This window comes from Poecilia mexicana, unplaced genomic scaffold, assembly GCF_051168715.1.
Source record: "Poecilia mexicana isolate PSO_F unplaced genomic scaffold, ASM5116871v1 scaffold_2, whole genome shotgun sequence".
Lineage (NCBI taxonomy): Eukaryota > Metazoa > Chordata > Actinopteri > Cyprinodontiformes > Poeciliidae > Poecilia > Poecilia mexicana.
The window spans coordinates 21,632,937-21,651,525 of record NW_028263371.1 but is presented as its reverse complement, the minus strand read 5'-3'; the positions used below and the strand labels follow the sequence as shown (position 1 = coordinate 21,651,525).

At 39.4% G+C, this 18,589-nt stretch overlaps 1 protein-coding gene across 1 annotated transcript in view; it reads right to left on the bottom strand.

Annotated features, from left to right (window-relative positions):
- LOC148160597 (ribonuclease inhibitor-like) overlaps positions 1-18,589 on the bottom strand; it is a 40,466-nt gene that overhangs the window by 21,151 nt on the left and 726 nt on the right. The window contains exons 2-3 of the mRNA XM_088003990.1: positions 12,586-12,765; positions 10,077-10,250 (exon numbers count right to left, since the gene is read on the bottom strand). Coding sequence (XP_087860116.1) covers positions 10,077-10,250; positions 12,586-12,641 — 230 coding nt within the window. The 5' untranslated portion in view covers positions 12,642-12,765. The remainder of the gene's footprint in view (positions 1-10,076; positions 10,251-12,585; positions 12,766-18,589) is intronic.

Sequence of the window (18,589 nt, the reverse complement as noted above, 5' to 3'; positions counted from 1 at the left end):
CGGCTCTCAGTGAGTGACACTCCAGTCCTATCTAATAAGTAAAGAGCCATGGAGAAGAATCGACTGTTTCTGAATGTCACCTCACTATATTGCAGACTTTTGGACATAGCGTTGTCCCATATATGCGACAAGTCAGTCAACACCTCCGCACAATAATTCAGCACAGTGAGTGATAACATTTTTCATCACAATGCTTATGTGTCTCTGTACAGCTAGCTTTGCTAACATCACGTTAACGGAGCTTACCTTCTTTGAGCTACTTTTCTAAGTGACGAAAAAAGTTAGACGTTGTCCCCACCGTCTGTGAAAGCGAAGCGATGCTGAGTTAGCTGTGGCCATCGGATTTCTTACTATTTATGCAGCGCTATTATATTACTGACGATTAGACAAACATTTTCTGCCTCTGAGAGGAAACCACTGCGCATGTCCTGAAGCGCCGTGCGCGAGAGAAAGGTGGGGAGGGGAGGAGGAGGGGGAGTAAAAGGTGAGGAGGGGAGGGGGGAGTAACAGAAACACTTAGTTGCTTGGATTTTAATCGGTGCATTTTGCATCCACTGAAAACAAAAATGTTAACAAATAAAGTGGACAGAATGCTGTACGTTTAGTGATATTTTCACAGTTGCGGTCTCGACTGGTCTTGAAATAAAATGCCGAGTCCTCAGCGCCCGAGACCGAGACCAAATGTGGTCGAGTCCGAGACGAGACCGAGACCATCAAAAAATGGTCTTAAGACCGGTCTTAAGACCAAGACCAACTTCGAGTACCACAACACTGGATACTTGCCAAGAATTTTATAATCAAATGCAGAATAAATATAATGATTATTTGCAAATTTATACTGATGGGTCAAAAGACCCCAAAAGTGAATCAATCAATCAATCAATCAAATTTTATTTGTATAGCACATTTCAGCAGCAAGGCATTTCAAAGTGCTTTACATAATTAAAATAAAAACAGCATTAAAACATAAACAGTGAGAAAGAGAAATAAAAAGCTGTAGAATTTTAGTTGAGACGCCGTCAACTGGGACTCCAACCCTTTGGACTTTAGTAAAACCTAAAGAAGAAGAAGAAGAAGAACGGCCTTCTTGGCTTCTGGCGGATTGATCTCAGTGGTTGTGCGGTTTCTGATACAAGTGTAGTTGTTGTGGTTTTTGGTATTACAGAAAAGAATCTGAGATTAGAGTTGTTCGTACCGCAGTTGGGTTTTGGCATACCCCCCACAAGTTTGACGAAATTTGTGTTCTGCGCTGGGCTGGCATACCCGAAGGATTTACTGCCCTTAGAAAGGCTTTCGGTTGTGTATTGGTACGTAGTTTAGGAAAAGGTGTGAATCCACCTGGAGTTGGATTCTCTCCGAAGGGACTGAGGTATTTGGATGGGTGTAATGTGAATTTGGACCTGGTGGTATCGCCTCTTTCCAGTCTTTCACGTGGGAGGACTGGTTCGGAAAGGACATTTAAATTATAAGGTGCATCCCTTAAGCCTTTTTCCCGGGCTTAAATGGACTTAGTCGAAATTGGGAGTAACCTCCTCCCCGTGGCAACTAGTGCCCGAACATTGGATGAAGTTGACTTGAGGTAGAAAGAGCTGATCTTTGTCGCTAGCGACCGTAGGGAAAACTGTCTTTGTATTCTTTGTTTGTGACTTTCTGTGTTTTTCTAACCTTCTTTCTGCTTCCTGTGGATTAATTTGGCTGTGATTGCTGTTTGTGGTTATTTGCTGTGTTTGGGGAGGCGGCCTGGTCTCTCTCTCTCTCTCATTCTGTGTCTGTGTGTTTCCTTCTGCTGTGAGTTGGTGCCGACACGTTGTGTGTGTGTGTGTGTGGGGGTGTGTGTGTGTGTGTGTGTGTGTGCGCGTGTGTGTGTGTGTGTGTGTGTGTGCGTGTGTGTGTGTGTGTGCTTTGCTGCGGGTTACTTCGTTTCTGTCTCCACAGGGTCGAGGTTCCACCATTTATATCTGTTTTTATGTGTACTCTGTCGGTCTTCCGTCATTGTATGTTCCACCATGTGCTGCTATTTGTCTGTCTGTGTGCGTCTGGCGAGTTGCTTATTCGGCATTGTTGGTTTGTGATCGGTGCCAGCGCGGTTTCCTGTCGCTGAAACCTGTGTGTGTGTGTCAGGTCTGTGTCTGCGTTGTGTTAGTGCAGAGGTTCCCAAACTGTGGGGTGCACCCCCGAGGGGGGCGCTGTGTCATTGCAGGGGGCGCGGGAAGCTGTCTGGATGAAAAAAACAAAAAACAAAACATGAACACTGTATGCGCTGGGTTTTTACCTTAGAATGGCCAACTCTGTTATTCCTATGTCAGTTTGATACAGTAGAGGCTTCCACACTTCCCATATTTGTGTCCTCTGTCACTTTTATCAGCAGTTAAAACTGTTTAATCCGTTGTTAACATGTTGCAACCTGTTTTTCCGAGCCGCCTTTAAACGCAACATGAGCGCTACGACGCTCGCGCTGGGTTTCCACCTGTGAAGGAGACCTGCTGCTGCTGTGCGGAGCTACGTAGGTTTGTGTTAGAATCACGGCAGCAAACCAGCAAAACGCAAAGAACTTTTCACAGTTTTTCCCTCCAAACTAACCGACTGAGTTGAGTAAAGCTGTTGGATGCAGGTAATGTTAGCTAAAAGATGACTAGCTAATGTTAGCTAAAAGATGACTAGCTAATGTTAGCTAAAAGATGACTAGCTAATGTTAGCTAAAAGATGACTAGCTAATATCAATACAGAACCTTAAGCTTAACAAGTACCTTGTAGGCTACCGATGTTGGTGTCTATTTTCAGCTACGTACTTTCATTTTGCCCCCCAAAAAAGTCGATCCCCCCCCCACAGTCACACACGTCGTTTCAACCAGACAGCCATTTGTAATCCATAGGGGGACGCAGAAGAAAAAGTTTGGGAACCACTGTGTTAGTGGATGTTGAATCACAATATGTTATGAAATATTATGAAATGATTTTTGTTGGATGTTATATTGCCGCATTTCTGTTAGTACATGGCTTGTTGGAACGCCTGGTTTTTGTGGGAAATAGATTTTTTCTGTCTTGCCCTTTAGTTACAGATCTTACAGGTCCCTATTTGCCAGAGCAGGGCAATGAGTGACCATTCCATTTGCATTTTGAGAGTTCTGAAGGAGTTCTTTTAACGCTGACATTTGCAGACCAGTTTTATATTTGGATTTTTTAGGATTCTTGGATTTTGATATAAATTTCTTTGGAAATTGTGTTTTACGTTGAAATGTAATGTGCAAAATAACATATTTACAAATGTTTCTACTTTCTCAGCAGGGGACAAGAAACTGTTTCAGTGACCTCTCCAAGCCGGAGCAGTGGACTGATACCATTGCTTATTTTCTATGATCATGTGACATTTACAGTCAGTTCAATTCATAGGTTTCCTCCCACAGGATGGAACACCCTCACTGATCAGCACATTTACAAAGAAACGACACGTATATGGAAAATGTTTGTCTACATGACGGTGTTTTCCAAACAGTTAATAAGGACATGATGACTAATGAATGAATTTTGTGGTGGCCATTTATGTAATGTTTGCAACTTGTAATTTCTACTAATTTAGTTTTCTATTTTGTGGAGTTTAGAATTTATTTAAGTTAAGTTTAGATCCAAAATCTGTAGTTAATTTGTATATTTGAATTGATTAGATTATGTTGGTAATTGGTTAGACCCTCCCATTAATTTGAGTAATTAAAACAGACCGGGTGCTGAGTGGAGCGATTGTTTGACAAATGTTTGGTGTGTGGATGGGAGGTTTTTGTAAATGATTTTTTGACCACTTTCACATTTCACTTTTTTGTACTTGAAACATCATATTAAGTTTACTTTCATTTTTTCACTAAGTTGTGGGACATTTTTGGTAATTATTTTGTTGCTATTTTTTACAAGAAATGAAGAATATATTTTTTCAAACAAATTAAGTTGGAAGTGCGTTCAAATCAAAAACCACCTGTTAACACCCACGGCCTTTGTTGGAATATTGTTTTTTGGAAACGAGAAGGCCGCGACAAATTTGTTTCTTGTAGGAGAATCTCCCCCACAGTCAATACATTTTGTGTGGACAAGGCTGACAGTTTGACTTGAGTCAGAAACCCTGACAACTACAGACCACCTAACTGTACTTTACTTACTTTATGGAGATTAAGGTGGCAATTATTGGACTCTGCAGACTTGATTTGGGAGGTATATTTGTTACATTATAGGTCAACGGATGTGACAATGCCTTAAAATACTGAGAATAAGATTGTGTTCTTGTTTTTGCGAGTTAGTTGAGGGTCAAGAAAACCCCCAACATCCTGCATTTTCTTACAATAGGGAGTGAAAGTGTCTGCTTGAGTGTGATTGAGAGTGAATGGAGGTCAGGAGTTTTTGATGGGTTTTAGGAAGCGCTGTGTAAATATGACGTCACTTTAGTGAGTAGCTGTGTGATCATTTTTTCTCATTTTAAACTATGTAGAGACAGTAAATGTTTTGTTTCATCAATTTACTTTGACTACTACTTTACAGACAATTCTAAAGTGATGCTTACATATATTCTATTCCGTATCACATTCTGGTTTACAGTGGAATCATCTGCTTGTATGGTGGAAGGTTTTTTACTTAAGATATTACAAGTAAAATTGAAAACAAACAAGGTGACATCTGCTTTGTTGAAGTTTTAGTATTTTGGCCTAATTGATTATGGCTTCAACGTTAACATTAATGAAAATTGTGAAATTGTGTCTTCAGCAGACTTCATCTTTCATCATGGCCTATTCTAAGTTTTTCTCTTATTTTATCCCCACAACATTTCATTTCAATTGGTCACTATGGAGTGTTTAACAGAAAGGTACACTATTGGTAAATGTAATATGATCGGCTATATGATTTAAATTGGAAATTATGCAACAGCTTGAATTAATATTCATTGTGTTGGTTCTAGCCTGTTCTTGTCTCAGAGACAGTTTTTGATTCAAATCTAAGTCGAAAGGTTATATTGAGGTTCTTATAATTTGGTCATTTTACACCAATGTGAGGATTAATACAATACAACAGGAGCAACCAGAATTTAGCCTTGGCTGATAGCAGACAGAATTAGTGATTAAGAGACTGTCTCATCCAACGAGGGCGTTTTCTTTTTGTTTTTTTACTAACACACTAACTTACTAACTGAACTAATTATTGCTTTATATGGCACAAGGAATAGACGCAGCAAGTAGTGTCTATTCCTTGCTGTATAGACACTATTTGGACCTGTTGAAATTTTAGCATATTGGGGGGAAGTCCTTCAAATTTGCACCTCTACGTTTTTCTTTTGAAAATAAGAAAAACACAGGGGGTTATTATAAAGATATTACTGACAGAACTTAGAACATCTCAGTGTATTTTGAATACTAGACTTAAGATTTGGAGAACTTGTGGAACATCTCACAATATTTTGGTTTTTCAGCAAATTATCTTATAACAGTAACATAGATTCCAAATTGTTTTCAAAATGATAATTTTATTATATCAACGGGGGGAGAAGGAGAAATGGACCCTAATTCCTGGTTGATTTATAGAACCAACTTCTTGGCTAAACGGCTAAAGGGCGATTTGACCTAATTATTCACCACCCTCTGCATCTTTCATTTACAACACATATTTGAACCTGGACAAGATTAATATCAACTAATAGCAGAATATTTAAAACTAAGTGTGGTTTTGGGGAAACCTTGAGGTGATTTATGGAACTTCAGTAAAGGGTGATTTCATTCTCTTTTTATATCTGGACCACCTGAGAACTGAACTCCTCGTCAGAAATTTCCATTATTTTGCTGTAATATCCAGTTTTAGTTATTTTGTTTTCATAAGATGCTGAAAACAGTGAAACATTAGGTGGAATCGCCCTTTTGCCATTTCCTGAATCAGAAACTGCAATCTCAATCCAATTTCACAGAGACATAGACTGAAGGGTTTGGCTGCTGGTTCTGATCACCAGCTGGAGACCCGACTTGGTAACCGGATCAGAACCACTCAGTTTATTCATGAATGGCCTTGGGTTCTTCTTAAAGCTGCTGAAAGCCAATGGAGGCCATTATTTCCTAAGGAGACGTGACCTGATGAAGCTTCATCACAGAGACGAGGCTCCAACCGACTGACAGCTGTCAGACTGAAGAGGACGGTTCCTCTCTGACCCGGCCCAACAGAACCACAGCTTCAGGACAAAGTGAGGAACCTGCTGCTGCTGCAAACCTCACTGTCATTCAGTTCATCTAGATTTGCTTTTCTACAATCAGTCACTTCTTAGATGTTTCATTAATGATGATTTGAACTGGTCAGTGTTTGTGGCTCGACTGGAGGAAAACATTTCATTCTGGATGTAAAGATGAGAATCAGAAATAAAACAATCTGAATCTTTACCAACCAAACTGAAACATCTCCATCGTTAATTAACTTCATTTGAATTATTTTACTCATTTTGTTCATCAGTCAAAAACATTTTAAAAACTGAAAATCAAAGTTCAATGATCTCAAAGTCTGAAATATGAAAATAACTCATAAGGTAAAATGTTTTAGAGATTTTAATCTGTCATTTAAAAAGGATGTTTTAAAGTATTACAATAAAATCCTTAATTAAACTAAGGACTAATGTATCAATGAATGATTTTATTGGATAAATAGAAAAGACAAACCTCAGTTTCTTCACTTTACTGACTGAACTCTCCAGGATCTCAAGCAGATTCTTCATATCAGAGTCTCCACCTCCATTTATGTCGATCTGAGATTCTCATCCAACGAGGGCGTTTTCTTTTTGTTTTTTACTGACACACTAACTTACTAACTGAACCAATTATTGCTTTATATGGCACAAGGAATAGACGCAGCAAGTGTCTATTCCTTGCTGTATAGACACTATTTGGACCTGTTGAAATTTTAGCATATTGGGGGGAAGTCCTTCAAATTTGCACCTCTACGTTTTTCTTTTGAAAATGAGAAAAACACAGGGGGTTATTATAAAGATATTACTGACAGAACTTAGAACATCTCAGTGTATTTTGAATACTAGACGTAAGATTTGGAGAACTTGTGGAACATCTCACAATATTTTGGTTTTTCATCAAATTATCTTATAACAGTAACACAGATTCCAAATTGTTTTCAAAATGATAATTTTATTATATCAACAGGGGGGAGAAGGAGAAATGGACCCTAATTCCTGGTTGATTTATAGATACGGTAAATTATACATTTGTTAATCAATAATTTTGACTTTCATTCCACAATAGTGAATTGTGGATTTATTTCATGTAAAGAGCCTTTACATTGCCTTCCTGCTTGACTAAAATATGGTGGTTGTGATATAGAAACTCTTACTAAATTAAAATTGAACAGCTTTAATCAACATCTATGCCATGTTTATTTTCATTTAAAATTATTGATACATTTCCTGCATCACTGCTGATATTTTATTTATATAGAGTTACACTTGGTGTAAATTGTTACTTTTGAGGAAAATTTGGGTTACAACTGCTGTAAATTTCAGATAACATGTGAGCAACTTCTGACATCTTTAAATGAAATAGAAGCTGTTTTGAAAATGTCAGGATAACGGTGATAGTTTTATTTTTAATGTAAACTGAGGGAAATAGGACTGATTGTCTTGAAGTGTGGGACAGAATCAAGGATCTTTTGAATCTAATTGAACAAAAACTCATTAGTTATTTTACCAACTGCGTTTACAATCACAGTTTTTATGCAAGTTTCTAGCTGGAATTAATACATTTAAGTTTTTTAACAAGTTTTGTTGAGAAGTGATTTTGAATTTGTGGCAGATATTTGGTACAGGCAGAGTGAACATCTTCTAGATAAGAATATGTATTGATTCAAACAGTAAGTGAGCTTACTTGATTACTTCTGCCAGTTTGGGTTGTGAAACGTCTTGCTTAATTATATTTTTCTTCTTTTTACAGAGTTTGGGTTGTGAAGCGAGAGGAATGGCAGAGAGCTCTGTGGAAACTTAACAGAACACAGAGAAGTGAAAATTCATTTGACATTTTGGAGTGAGCAAAGTTGGCATAGACTTTTGTTGAATTTTTTATTTATCTTGTATTATTTTCCTCTGGCAGTTCTGCTCTTGGAGGTTGAAGTTGGTCTCAGGGAGGGTTTCTGAGGCTGGGAACTGAGCTGGAAGGTGTGAGATGACAGTGTTGCAACTACGCACTGTGCCTCTGATGCCGGACTGTCAATTGGAAGCAAAGTCACCTCCTATACTGTGACTGAGGTCGGTGAAGATTACCTGCTATTTCCTGTTACTTGGGTCACGCTGATGCTTACAGGACCCGGGATGGATGAGCTCTCTGACTGTTATTGATGAAGCAGCTACTGCTGGATTTGGCAGGTCGCCGCACTTCAAGGATCAAAGACATCCTGACGGGTGATGAAGTAGTTTGGGTGGAAACCCTCCTTTGTTCTGTGACTTTTACTGTGTTTTCTCCCCCACAAACACTGCTGTCATCTAGAGCTGAGCTCAGTTCAAGAAGGGGACACTGCAGCCCCTGTGCTCTACGGATGCTTGGCCTGTTCCGGGTGTTTTTACACTATGGAACGACTCTATTACTCTGGACAGTTCTCGTTGGGCAAGATAAGAACTGATATCTGCTGATAGCCATTGGGCATGTCCAGCTGCAGCTCAGCAGATGTCCTGTTTGTCTGGTTGCCTGGTGGTCCTGGATTTTCCACCTCTCTTCATGTGACCTCAGTCCTCTGACCCCTCCTTCAGCGTGCTTTGACCTCCGACTTGCAGCCACTGGTTGCCAGTTCAAGTTGGTAATATTTCACTATTTTTTCCAAATGTTTCTCGTATTGAGTGGGATGCCTGCTTTTTTATTTGTTCTCTAACCTAATGTATCACAGGACATACTACATTTACTGGGTTGATTGTCTCACATTCTTCTCGCTTGACATTCTGACCTTTGTTGGTTTACAGTAGGATTGTAGAAAAAACATCTCCTGGTGTCAGAAGTTTTACGATTGCAAGAATTGTGGTACAGCTCTTTGCATTTCTTGGAAATGCATTCATAGATGGTTCACTCTGTTTGTCCCACATCATGCTAATGTGTTTTTCCCTTTCAGCATGACGAGAATGGGAAAGGGACAAAGTATTATAATTCTAGTTAACAAATTGTTTCCTTAAACTTCACTGACTTGCATTGTGTGCCACGTTTCAACTACATAGGAAGATGATCTAACTTTATTTGGTTCACATTACAGTGGCTATAATTTAAAGTAAACTAATTTTAAATTTGGAGGTCATTATTTACAGGATAAAGTGGGTTCATTTAGATTAGAATCTGGACTTTGTCGGACTATTATAACTTTTACCATGAGAAATGAAATTCAACTGTGGTGGAAAACCGACTTACTAAAGTTAATTTATATAAGCTGCTGCTTCAATAAAGACCTGCTGGCTTCAGAACCAGAACCAGAACCTGGTACTGGGTCATGTTGTGTTGGAGGATTTTAGTCAGTAAAATCATTCCAGGTTCTGATCAAAGTGTTGAAGCATCAATCATTGATTATTGATTTGTTCCTGTTAGATTCCAGGAATTCACCTTTCTAGATTGGGTTGAATGACCTTTGACCAAAGATATGAACTTTGATTTACGATCAATTATATATAATTGGGCTGCACAGCTCTACCAACTGTACCAACTCTGTACAGTTTGTAGAGCTGTTGCCTTGCAGCAAGAAAGTTCTGGGTTCGATTCCCGCCCGGGTCTTTCTGCATGGAGTTTGCATGTTCTCCCTGTGCATTCGTGGGTTTTCTCCAGGTACTCTGGTTTCCTCCCACAGTCCACATGACTGTCAGGTTAATTGGCCCCTCCAGGTTGTCCCTAGGTGTGAGTATGTGTGTGCATGGTTGTTTGTCCTGTGACGGACTGGCGACCTGTCCAGGATGTACCCCGCCTCCCGCCCAGAACGTTAGCTGGAGAGGCACCAGCAACCCTCCTAACCCCACTAAGGGACAAGGGTGTAAAAAAATGGATGGATGGATTTATATAATTGTTCACAGAAATATCAATAATTATATAATTATAAACCTCAATGTTTTCGGTTTGCAGCCTTCAGTCTGTAGAAAACCACAGAGCTCCTTCAGTCCAGAACCTTCCAGGTTGGTGTTGCTCAGGTCCAGTTCTGTCAGATGGGTCGGTTTGGACTTCAGAGCTGAGAACAGAGACGTCCAGCTGGTCTCTGACAAACTGCAGCGATACAATCTGAATAAAGAATAAAAGATGAGCTGAAGCCAACAGGATGCAGTTAAAACTCAAATATGAACAAATAAATAATAAAATGTAGAAAATTAATTTCCCTGAATGTAAAAGAAACATGATGAACTGATTCTAACATCTGATCCAGTCAAACTGGTTTAAAGAGTCCAAACCAGCAGAACCAGAACATTTGATCAACAAAGAAACTCAAAGTTTTTCTAAAAGTTTCTCAGGATCTTAAACTCAGTCGGATGTTTTTCTCTCCATGTTTCCTTCCAGGCTCTGTATCAGCTGACTGCTCTGTACCTTCATCTATCATCAGATATTTTATTTCTCCACTTTTTGGTCATTAATCTATTAATGATGTTTTTCTTGCTGGTTGTATTTTAACTGCAGCTCATTGCTAAGTATGACAGATGTAAACGTTTTATTTCAATCCGTCTAATTCAGAGTTTTACAACATCCATTACAGCTCAGATTCTGAAAGTTGATGATTTTCTCATTTTGTGGTGATTCAGTTCCTGAACTATCAACTAGAAAATATTGAGTCTTTTCTCTGTCAGATTGATTTGGGTCATTTAGTTCAAGTTCTGAATCCTCCATCAGAGACGCTGCAGAAATGGGAACATTATCATGAAGAACAACCTGATTGTGAAGACGAGTCATTTTTAAATCTATTTTCCAGGTGAACCACATGAGGATGATTTCAGTAACTGATGAAGCTTGTTGCACACAAAGCTTTACAAAGGTAAGATCTCACTTCCTGTCCTACAAAATAAGAGCTGAATCAAGATGTTTGAACTAAATGACTTTAACACCAAAACCTTCACAAAGTCAGTATTTACTGCAGGACTGTTAATTAATGATCTTTATATTATTTCTGTCTCCTTCATGTCAGGAACTCAGCCAGAAGACTGTGGTCATCCTGACAGAGTCTGACTGTCAGAACGAACTCAGATTTTCTCTGGAAATCTCCGATCATGGGGGCGACTGCTGGCTGGACAGATGTCCAAAAGATATTCTTGGACAACAAGGATGGAGGCCTAAAAAGGTCAAGAAGCTGTTGTTCAGAGAGCTGCATCCAAGAATATTGAGGGAAAGTTAAGTGGAAGGAAGAACAGTGGTGGTGAAAATGAGAACCAGCACCAGAAATAACTGCAGCCTTGACAGGATTCACCAGAAGTGGACTGAGGCTGGGGTCAGACAATCTGGATCCACTACACTCAGACCCAACACTAGCTAGCATAGCTTTCTATGGCATAACATTAGCTAGCATAGCATTTGATGGCAGTTCTAGGTAGCAAAGCCCTAGATGACATAGCTTTAGCTAGCATAGCCTCTCACACACAGCATCCTGATTGAGATTTATTCTGTTTTTGCTGATTGTTTGTGGTTTTAAAGTTCTCAGTTTAGTGACCATCAGACTTTATTGATCCAGTAATTTAACTGTAAAGTTGGGCTGTTGTGTTAATAAATTGTGATTAAAGAGAAGCTGTGTGTTTCTTCTTCATGTGTTCAGTGTTTGCTGGTTGAAACGCTCAGATTCTCTCCTTCATTCGTTGCTCTATAACAGCTCAGCTCATCAGGCTGCTGCTCATAGAACCATAACCTACATAGACTGAAGGCTTTGGCTGCTGGTTCTGATCATCAGCTGGAGACCCGACTTGGTAACCGGATCAGAACCACTCAGTTTATTCATGAATGGCCTTGGGTTCTTCTTAAAGCTGCTGAAAGCCAATGGAGGCCATTATTTCCTAAGGAGACGTGACCTGATGAAGCTTCATCACAGAGACGAGGCTCCAACCGACTGACAGCTGTCAGACTGAAGAGGACGGTTCCTCTCTGACCCGGCCCAACAGAACCACAGCTTCAGGACAAAGTGAGGAACCTGCTGCTGCTGCAAACCTCACTGTCATTCAGTTCATCTAGATTTGCTTTTCTACAATCAGTCACTTCTTAGATGTTTCATTAATGATGATTTGAACTGGTCAGTGTTTGTGGCTCGACTGGAGGAAAACATTTCATTCTGGATGTAAAGATGAGAATCAGAAATAAAACAATCTGAATCTTTACCAACCAAACTGAAACATCTCCATCATTAATTAACTTCATTTGAATTATTTTACTCATTTTGTTCATCAGTCAAAAACATTTTAAAAACTGAAAGTTCAATAATCTCAAAGCTATAAATAAGAATATAATTAATTTGTAAAGTAAAAGGTTTAAGATGTTATTCTGACATTTAGACAGGTTGTTTTAAAAGAAAAATATATTAACATTAATTAATCTAAGGATTAAAGTATCAATAAATGGTTTTATTGGATAAATAGAGAAAGCAAACCTCAGTTTCTTCACTTTACTGACTGAAGTCTCCAGGATCTCAGACACATTCTTCATATCAGAGTCTCCACCTGCTACTATGTTGATCTCTCTTATTTCCAGTTCATTCAGATCTGGGTTGGACTTCAGAGTTGAGGCCAAAACTTCACATTCAGCCAGTTGGATCTTACAGGCACCAAATCTGTGATGAGAGAAGAAATAAATTCAGTTCTTTGCTCTTTCTCTCTCTTCATCTTTGTTTCTTGAATAGGTCTCAAAGAAGGTGACAAAAGCATTTACACCATCCTATCTAGGTAATTTGAAACTGCTTAGAGGTTTAGAAAGAGGACACACCTTCAATGCATATATTAAAATTAGGAATACACCTCTTAATAAAAGTCTCCACTTCACAGAAGCAAATCGAATTGCTTTGTCTGCAGCCGCACGAGCAGTTCCCAAAGGCGCCTTTGCTTTGTCTCTTATTTTTGTATTTTGTTCATTTTTCTACTTTTCTCAGGTAATTAATGTCTGTTTTATGGTTTGGACTTCTTGATGGTTTGGGTGTGATGCTGATCTGTTTTTCTATGCATTTAATTGTCTGAATTGTCAGGAACTCAGCCAGAAGACTGTGGTCATCCTGACAGAGTCTGACTGTCAGAACAAACTCAGATTTCCTCTGGAAGCTGCTCTCAGTGGTTTGGAGGACGACTGACTTGTAATTTGCTCCATCAGTGGAATTGACACTAAAATGGAAACTCATCACCTGCTTCTGTGGTGGGATGGTGTTCCACCTTCCCCCGCTCTGTCCGTCAGGTGCAACTAGAAGCGCACCGTTGATTGGTGGGCGGGGCAGATGCCTATTTGGGCGGGCTGCTGCAAGGTGGCTGCGTCCTTGTTTCTCCCACTCTTGCTACGGTCGGCGGCTACATGTCGGCTTGTGGGTTTGGTCGACTCGTCTGCGATCGTAAGTGGCAGTTTTGCTATCCGTGGCTGAGATCATGGTTGGTTTTTGGCTGCTACATTTGTCGTGCGTTTCTGCAGTGTTGCTCTGATGGCGTTGCCGGCTGCAGCTGGGGGTTGCTGTGGCGGGCGGCTTCAATCTGGTCCTCACCTGCTGACCCGCTTCCTCCCGGGTTAGGCTGTGTTTCCACCCCTGGGCACCTGATTGTTTTTGGAGCTGCAGCGCTTTGGATGGTCTGCTGTCTTGTCTTGTCTTCCTGTTTGTTTGGGCCGCTCTCAACTAAACCTGTTGCGGATTGGGCAGGCTGTGTGCACGGGGCATTACTCCTCTGGCCTTGTTGAAGGGCATTTGGAAGCGGATGACAACAATTTGTTCCATTGTTTTCTTTTATTTTGTGTGATTGAAGTTACTAATTGGTTTTCTTTGTTTGATTTACTAATTTCTTTTGCATTGCGTGTTTTATTCCTTTTGGAATAATTGAACGTATCTGTCCTGGTTCCTTTTGTTCCAGGGACCGAGTAGTGGGCCTGAAGCCTCGTTTTTAAAAAGAAATGTTTTAAAGAAATGTTAAATAAAATATTGTGCACTGTTAAATCTGTGTTCAGGTGCATCTTGTTACTTTTAGAAAGATCTCCACCTGTTGGTCACACCTCCATGTTGTTTTGCTTCCTGCCAACATAAAACTCCTGCATGAGCTGCAGCTCCAGGCAGTCGAGTCCCCAGAAAGCTTCCCTGTTTCTAGGAACCATTTCATCCAGAGTTGGTCGACTTTCTCTCAGACGCTGAACCTTCAGTCTGAGCATGTGCAGAACCTCCTAACACACCTGGTCCAGATTCATGTGCTTCAGCTGGTTCTGATGTCTGGACCTGAATACTCATGTCCTGAAGAACCTGCAGCCTGTTGAGCTCAGAGAAAAACTCAGTGGTCTGGATTTTTTCAGATGAAGCTGAAGTTGGTTTCTGATGGGAGAAACCGACTTCTTGGCTAAACGGCTAAAGGGCGATTTGACCTAATTATTCACCACCCTCAGCATCTTTCATTTACAACACATATTTGAACCTGGACAAGATTAATATCAACTAATAGCAGAATATTTAAAACTAAGTGTGGTTTTGGGGAAACCTTGAGGTGATTTATGGAACTTCAGTAAAGGGTGATTTCATTCTCTTTTTATATCTGGACCACATGAGAACTGAACTCCTCCTCAGAAATTTCCATTATTTTGCTGTAATATCCAGTTTTAGTTATTTTGTTTTTTCATAAGATGCTGAAAACGCTGAAACATTAGGTGGAATCGCCCTTTTGCCATTTCCTGAATCAGAAACTGCAATCTCAATCCAATTTCACAGAGACATTGACTAAAGGCTTTGGCTGCTGGTTCCTGATCACCAGCTGGAGACCCGACTTGGTAACCGGATCAGAACCACTCAGTTTATTCATGAATGGCCTTGGGTTCTTCTTAAAGCTGCTGAAAGCCAATGGAGGCCATTATTTCCTAAGGAGACGTGACCTGATGAAGCTTCATCAGAGACGAGGCTCCAACCGACTGACAGCTGTCAGACTGAAGAGGACGGTTCCTCTCTGACCCGGCCCAACAGAACCACAGCTTCAGGACAAAGTGAGGAACCTGCTGCTGCTGCAAACCTCACTGTCATCCAGTTCATCTAGATTTGCTTTTCTACAATCAGTCACTTCTTAGATGTTTCATTAATGATGATTTGAACTGGTCAGTGTTTGTGGCTCGACTGGAGGAAAACATTTCATTCTGGATGTAAAGATGAGAATCAGAAATAAAACAATCTGAATCTTTACCAACCAAACTGAAACATCTCCATCATTAATTAACTTCATTTGAATTATTTTACTCATTTTGTTCATCAGTCAAAAACATTTTAAAAACTGAAAAACAAAGTTCAATAATCTCAAAGTCTGAAATATGAAAATAACTCATAAGGTAAAATGTTTTAGAGATTTTAATCTGTCATTTAAAAAGGATGTTTTAAAGTATTACAATAAAATCCTTAATTAAACTAAGGACTAAAGTATCAGTGAATGATTTTATTGGATAAATGGAAAAAACAAACCTGTTTCTTCACTTTACTGACTGAACTCTCCAGGATCTCAAGCAGATTCTTCATATCAGAGTCTCCACCTCCATTTATGTCGATCTGAGATTCTCATCCAACGAGGGCGTTTTCTTTTTGTTTTTTACTGACACACTAACTTACTAACTGAACCAATTATTGCTTTATATGGCACAAGGAATAGACGCAGCAAGTAGTGTCTATTCCTTGCTGTATAGACACTATTTGGACCTGTTGAAATTTTAGCATATTGGGGGGAAGTCCTTCAAATTTGCACCTCTACGTTTTTGTTTTGAAAATAAGAAAAACACAGGGGGTTATTATAAAGATATTACTGACAGAACTTAGAAACTTAGAACATCTCAGTGTATTTTGAATACTAGACGTAAGATTTGGAGAACTTGTGGAACATCTCACAATATTTTGGTTTTTCAGCAAATTATCTTATAACAGTAACATAGATTCCAAATTGTTTTCAAAATGATAATTTTATTATATCAACAGGGGGGAGAAGGAGAAATGGACCCTAATTCCTGGTTGATTTATAGATACGGTAAATTATAAATTTGTTAATCAATAATTTTGACTTTCATTCCACAATAGTGAATTGTGGATTTATTTCATGTAAAGAGCCTTTACATTGCCTTCCTGCTTGACTAAAACATGGTGGTTGTGATATAGAAACTCTTACTAAATTAAAATTGAACAGCTTTAATCAACATCTATGCCATGTTTATTTTCATTTAAAATTATTGATACATTTCCTGCATCACTGCTGATATTTTATTTATATAGAGTTACACTTGGTGTAAATTGTTACTTTTGAGGAAAATTTGGGTTACAACTGCTGTAAATTTCAGATAACATGTGAGCAACTTCTGACATCTTTAAATGAAATAGAAGCTGTTTTGAAAATGTCAGGATAACGGTGATAGTTTTATTTTTAATGTAAACTGAGGGAAATAGGACTGATTGTCTTGAAGTGTGGGACAGAATCAAGGATCTTTTGAATCTAATTGAACAAAAACTCATGAGTTATTTTACCAACTGCGTTTACAATCACAGTTTTTATACAAGTTTCTAGCTGGAATTAATACATTTAAGTTTTTTAACAAGTTTTGTTGAGAAGTGATTTTGAATTTGTGGCAGATATTTGGTACAGGCAGAGTGAACATCTTCTAGATAAGAATATGTATTGATTCAAACAGTAAGTGAGCTTACTTGATTACTTCTGCCAGTTTGGGTTGTGAAACGTCTTGCTTAATTATATTTTTCTTCTTTTTACAGAGTTTGGGTTGTGAAGCGAGAGGAATGGCAGAGAGCTCTGTGGAAACTTAACAGAACACAGAGAAGTGAAAATTCATTTGACATTTTGGAGTGAGCAAAGTTGGCATAGACTTTTGTTGAATTTTTTATTTATCTTGTATTATTTTTCTCTGGCAGTTCTGCTCTTGGAGGTTGAAGTTGGTCTCAGGGAGGGTTTCTGAGGCTGGGAACTGAGCTGGAAGGTGTGAGATGACAGTGTTGCAACTACGCACTGTGCCTCTGATGCCGGACTGTCAATTGGAAGCAAAGTCACCTCCTATACTGTGACTGAGGTCGGTGAAGATTACCTGCTATTTCCTGTTACTTGCGTCACGCTGATGCTTACAGGACCCGGGATGGATGAGCTCTCTGACTGTTATTGATGAAGCAGCTACTGCTGGATTTGGCAGGTCGCCGCACTTCAAGGATCAAAGACATCCTGACGGGTGATGAAGTAGTTTGGGTGGAAACCCTCCTTTGTTCTGTGACTTTTACTGTGTTTTCTCCCCCACAAACACTGCTGTCATCTAGAGCTGAGCTCAGTTCAAGAAGGGGACACTGCAGCCCCTGTGCTCTACGGATGCTTGGCCTGTTCCGGGTGTTTTTACACTATGGAACGACTCTATTACTCTGGACAGTTCTCGTTGGGCAAGATAAGAACTGATATCTGCTGATAGCCATTGGGCATGTCCAGCTGCAGCTCAGCAGATGTCCTGTTTGTCTGGTTGCCTGGTGGTCCTGGATTTTCCACCTCTCAGCATGTGACCTCAGTCCTCTGACCCCTCCTTCGGCGTGATTTGGCCTCCGAGTTGCAGCCACTTGTTGCCAGTTCAAGTTGGTAATATTTCACTATTTTTTCCAAATGTTTCTCGTATTGAGTGGGATGCCTGCTTTTTTATTTGTTCTCTAACCTAATTTATCACAGGACATACTACATTTACTGGGTTGATTGTCTCACATTCTTCTCGCTTGACATTCTGACCTTTGTTGGTTTACAGTAGGATTGTAGAAAAAACATCTCCTGGTGTCAGAAGTTTTACGATTGCAAGAATTGTGGTACAGCTCTTTGCATTTCTTGGAAATGCATTCATAGATGGTTCACTCTGTTTGTCCCACATCATGCTAATGTGTTTTTCCCTTTCAGCATGACGAGAATGGGAAAGGGACAAAGTATTATAATTCTAGTTAACAAATTGTTTCCTTAAACTTCACTGACTTGCATTGTGTGCCATGTTTCAACTACACAGGAAGATGATCTAACTTTATTTGGTTCACATTACAGTGGCTATAATTTAAAGTAAACTAATTTTAAATTTGGAGTCATTATTTACAGGATAAAGTGGGTTCATTTAGATTAGAATCTGGACTTTGTCGGACTATTATAACTTTTACCATGAGAAATGAAATTCAACTGTGGTGGAATACCGACTTACTAAAGTTAATTTATATAAGCTGCTGCTTCAATAAAGACCTGCTGGCTTCAGAACCAGAACCAGAACCTGGTACTGGGTCATGTTGTGTTAGAGGATTTTAGTCAGTAAAATCATTCCAGGTTCTGATCAAAGTGTTGAAGCATCAATCATTGATTATTGATTTGTTCCTGTTAGATTCCAGGAATTCACTTTTCTAGACTGGGTTGAATGATCTTTGACCAAAGATATGAACTTTGATTTAT